The sequence below is a fragment of the Harpia harpyja genome, chromosome 7 (genome assembly GCF_026419915.1).
Source record: "Harpia harpyja isolate bHarHar1 chromosome 7, bHarHar1 primary haplotype, whole genome shotgun sequence".
NCBI classification, from domain to species: domain Eukaryota; kingdom Metazoa; phylum Chordata; class Aves; order Accipitriformes; family Accipitridae; genus Harpia; species Harpia harpyja.
This window is the reverse complement of record NC_068946.1, coordinates 4,383,240-4,387,494: the sequence shown is the minus strand read 5'-3', so window position 1 is coordinate 4,387,494 and position 4,255 is coordinate 4,383,240. Positions and strand designations below refer to the sequence as shown.

At 59.3% G+C, this 4,255-nt stretch overlaps 1 protein-coding gene across 2 annotated transcripts; it reads right to left on the bottom strand.

Annotated features, from left to right (window-relative positions):
- Positions 1 to 1,916: 1,916 nt before the first annotated feature.
- HES4 (hes family bHLH transcription factor 4) lies at positions 1,917 to 3,679 on the bottom strand. 2 transcript variants are annotated; one of them, XM_052793426.1, is made up of 4 exons: positions 3,386 to 3,679; positions 3,200 to 3,295; positions 3,022 to 3,109; positions 1,917 to 2,914 (listed from the first exon to the last, which is right to left on the bottom strand). In XM_052793426.1, the coding sequence occupies exons 1-4, from the start codon at positions 3,581 to 3,583 to the stop codon at positions 2,334 to 2,336; spliced, it is 963 nt and encodes a 320-aa protein (XP_052649386.1). In that variant the 5' UTR covers positions 3,584 to 3,679; the 3' UTR covers positions 1,917 to 2,333. The 2 variants fall into 2 exon arrangements, with proteins under 2 accessions (XP_052649386.1, XP_052649387.1); XM_052793427.1 differs by having other exon boundaries at positions 3,473 to 3,677.
- Between the last annotated feature and the right edge of the window lie 576 nt (positions 3,680 to 4,255).

Sequence of the window (4,255 nt, the reverse complement as noted above, 5' to 3'; positions counted from 1 at the left end):
CCGGGAGATGAGCGTCCCAGAGGAACGCCACGGTGCGTGTCATGTTTGCACTGCTGCAATCATTCAAAACCCACTCAGAAAAGAGTTTTTTCTGTGCCCGAACTCAGCAGCGTAGCGCTTGGCAGTCTCGCTTTTGGCCCCGGGTACCTTGTCAATAAAAGAAATTTGCTGAATCTAGGGGCGATCTGGGGGGGGTACCGGGCAGCGACGGACAGGTCCGGAGACATGGTGCTGCCCCGGGGGGGGTGTACAGTTACGCGCAGGCGACAGGCAGGCTTTCATCTGCTTTTCCAAGCCTTCTTCAGACAGAGAAGGAGGGGTAGTAACCGGCTGTGGGGGATGGAAGAGAATCGCTGTAACATGATTTTATGTCTGTGATTGCATAACAAAACCTCCTGGGAACCTCCTGATTCAAACGGATACCTAGTTCTGGTTGCGCGATGAAGGACTTTCAGCACTGATCGATTGCCCACGCTTTGGTGCAGAGGAATTGCTGGACTGGATCGGTACCAGGCTCCAAGCAGCCTGCGCTCCTATATCTAACCGTGGCCGAAATATCACGAAGGTGTAAAAAGCCTTTGGAAGCGGATAATCTGCTTTATACGCCCCCCGACGCACACATACACAATGCTACGTTCTCACAGAAGCTGCAACCTGCTTGCTAATAGAACTAGACCTCGACAGATGAAATCGCGTTTCCATTCTAAAAAAATCCCTGGGCCTGTGGTGTTAATTGGATGTTCTGCAAACATCGGGTCGTTCTCTGAACCGTGAAACGCTGCCGGTCCCGCTGCGACCCAACCCACCTAGCCCAACCGCCAGGAAAAACCCCAGGTCTCGGGGAGGGGGTGGTGGGGAGAATCAGCTTTTCTTTAAGGGGATCCCACAGACTGGAGGAAGCCCCGCCACGATGGGTTATGCCTCTGGATGCAGCTTTGGCATGCACACATGTCATGTGTTGGCTTTTCTCTCAAAGATTACATGATAGCCCCACCTCATAAAATTGGAGCAAAGCACACAAAGCTTTCCCTTCTATACTGTGCATTCACTCTTAATGGTCTTTCTCCACACCACGGCCTTATTAATTGGTGACAATTGGAAGTGGTTAATTCTGTGTGTGTGAGGCTGCAATTGCTTCCACTTGGCCAGGATTCAAGTACTGGGGGTGAGTCAGAATGGGTGGCAAAACTGTCTTTTCCTCAGTTCCCTTGCTTACTGGAAAAAAAAAAAAAAGCCACAACCCCGAGTTATTCTCTTTTATGAGGTAGGCATTGTGAGGCCAGGCAATTGAATTTACAACAGCATTGAGTATCAGAGTCTATCTGGCCCTGTCAATGAGAGTGGCGAGAAAAAAAAAGACACACATTAACCCTCAGCTCCGAGTTCCCAGGCGTTTCAATAGGGTTCCCAACTTCCCAAAGAGCCCGCTGCATACTCGATGAGACCCTTTATACCTTCTAATTACCCTCCTCACAATAGGGACAGACTCTCTTGCCTCTTTTGTAGGCGAGATAGTAACTTTTGCGCACACCACCCCCACACACGCAATCCCTACAGCAAGGTGGTAAGGAGCCAAATCCGAAGAGCGGCGTTATTTCAGGAGCTCTCTGAGCAGGTAGCAAGCAGCACGCGTTTCCTCGGGTTCCAGGAGCAGATTTGGGGGAATCTGTTTCTTCTGAGTGGAAACACGACACTTGCAAAGCTCTCGGGAGACATTTAATGCTGCCAGACCCCCCCTCAACCCCATCACCTCCCCCCCCCCCCCAAAATTTTTCACAGGAATCCCTTCCACTGGCCTTATTTAAGGCCATAAAGTTCATTCCTACTTTTCCGAGGGGGCTGCACACGCAGGATGAGCTTGTCCCTGCCCACTCTCACCCAACAAAAACGAAAGGAAGGGGGGAAAAAAAAATAAATCTATTTCAACGAGTTTATTTATTTAAACACCTGCATTTTTTTTTTCCTTTTGTTTTTTTGGAAGTCTTCAACACAGGCACGCACACACACACAGACAAACGGGATACAAACAACTTTGGCATTATACTTTTGAATATTTGTTACAAAACTATTTCTCATTTATTTTTTTTTTAAAAAAGTATCTCAAATAAAGGCATTTTAAAGGAGTAAAAATACAAGTCGAGATCCCAACCTCTGAAAATAATAAATAGCACGTTCATAGCGAGGTCCTTTTTTCCTTTCTGTTTAAATCTGCTTAAAAAAACCCAAACGATAACAGGGCTCCATACAACGGAGCCAACAGAAGAGGTTTTTTTTGGGGGGGGTGGGGAGGAGGAGGAGGAGGAGGTGGGTGGGTGGTAATGGTTTTGGGCAAGTCACCAAGGCCTCCACACGGATTCACTTCGCTCTCCGATGGGACTTCCCGCCTGGGATGCTGGAACAATGCTGCCCCCAAATGATGTCAACCCCTGCACCGGGGATGCTGACGGGGTGGCGGCCGCGTTCCCCGAGCCGCTGCCTGCGGACACCGGGACGTTGGCGTTGGCATACAGGGGAATAACCGGTCCAGAATTGGGAGGAAAGGCCGGGTTCGGGATGAGAAAAGCAAACTGGCCGTCGGTAGCAGGGACGAGCTGGAAGCCCCCGTAGACCTTGGGGGACAGGGCTTCAGCGGGGTTCAGTTTGCAGGGCACGGGCACGGCTCCGGCCGCTGCGGGGGGCAGCTGGACGTGCAGAGGCTGCTGCGCCAGATGTGCGGGCTGACCGGCCGGCGGTGGCGGTGGGTAGTTCATGGCCACGATCTGGCCTAAACAAGCCGAGAGGTGACTGAGGAGGCGGGTACGCACGTCGGTGTTCACCCCTTCGCAGGTGGACAGGAATCGCGTCACCTCGTTCATGCACTCGTTGAATCCGGCCCGGTACTTGCCGAGGACGGTGGGGTCGGCGCTGAGAGCGGCTGGAGGGTAGAGGAGATGGGGGGGGGGGACACGACGGCAGGTGAGCGGCAGGTCAGCACCCCGGAGACCCCCACCCACCCACGGGGTCAAGGCAGGGTGCTCTTACCCGTCATCTGCGCCCGCTGCAGGTTCCGCAGGTGCTTGACGGTCATCTCCAGGATGTCCGCCTTCTCCAGCTTGGAGTGCCGGGAGCTCTGCGGGAGGAGAACGGGCTTCGTCAGGGGCTGCCCGCCCGCCGCCGGTCGGTGCCCGGTCCCCTCAGGCCCCCCCGTCGCCCCACTTACGTCCTTCTTCAGCGCATCCAGGATGAGCGTCTTCAGCTGCCCCAGGCTCTCATTGATCCGCGCCCGGCGCCGTTTCTCCATGATGGGCTTGGAGGACTGCGGGGAGAGCGGAGCCGGTCAGCCCCCCCCAGGCCGGTCCCTTCACCGCCCTCCCCCCGCTTCCCAACCCCAACCCCCGGCACCGACCTCAGCACGGCCGCGGGCTCGCCGCCATCCAGCGCCGCCGCCGCCACCACCGCCGCCGTTGCGACCCGACCGGCACCCGCCATTTACCTTCCGGTGTTCGCTGGCGCTCCGCGGTTTGTCCGGCGTGTGGCTGGCGCTGGCCGGCGCCCCCGCGATGGGTGAGGCGGTCGGTTTCTCCATGCCCGTGTCGGCGGGCATGGCGCGGCGGCGGCAACGGGCGGGCGCGTGCGGCGGGCGCGGGGCGCGTGCGGCGGCAGCGGCGCGGCGGGGCCGGCAGTACCGGCGGACGGCGCCCCCCCGCCCTTTTATACCCGGCGGCGGCTCCCCATTCGTGTGAAACCGCCGCCGCGGCCGTTCCCACACTCCCGCTAACCAATCAACGATCGTCCCGGTCCCTACAGTCGTACCGCCCGCTTTCCCATTGGACGGCGATCTTTTCGCCTGTCCGTCACGCGCGACGCGGACCGCCCCCTCTCCCCCCCCCCCCACCCCACATCGGCCACGTGGGGGCGGCGGGAGGGGGAACGGGACGCCCCGGGGCACCGCCGCTTTTCTCCCCACCCCGGTCCCGACCGAAGCCCCCCCCCCCCCCCCCCGGGGGCGGCCGCACTTCAGACCGAGCGCGACCCGGCGGTGCTCCCGGGCGTGCGGCGGCCGTTCCCTCCCCGTGCCGCTGCTTGTGACACCCGCGCCCCCTCGGCGCCGCGGGCGGGGGGAAAAGGCGGAGGCGGCGGCCCGGCCCGGCCCCGGCTGCTGCTCCCGCTGCCGGCGGCGGCGGCTGGCGCGGCACGCGAGGCCGCGGCCGGCGGGCGGCCAATGGGCGGGAGGGGTGTGGAGGGAGACGGGGCGGGGGGGGGCACCCGCCGCCGC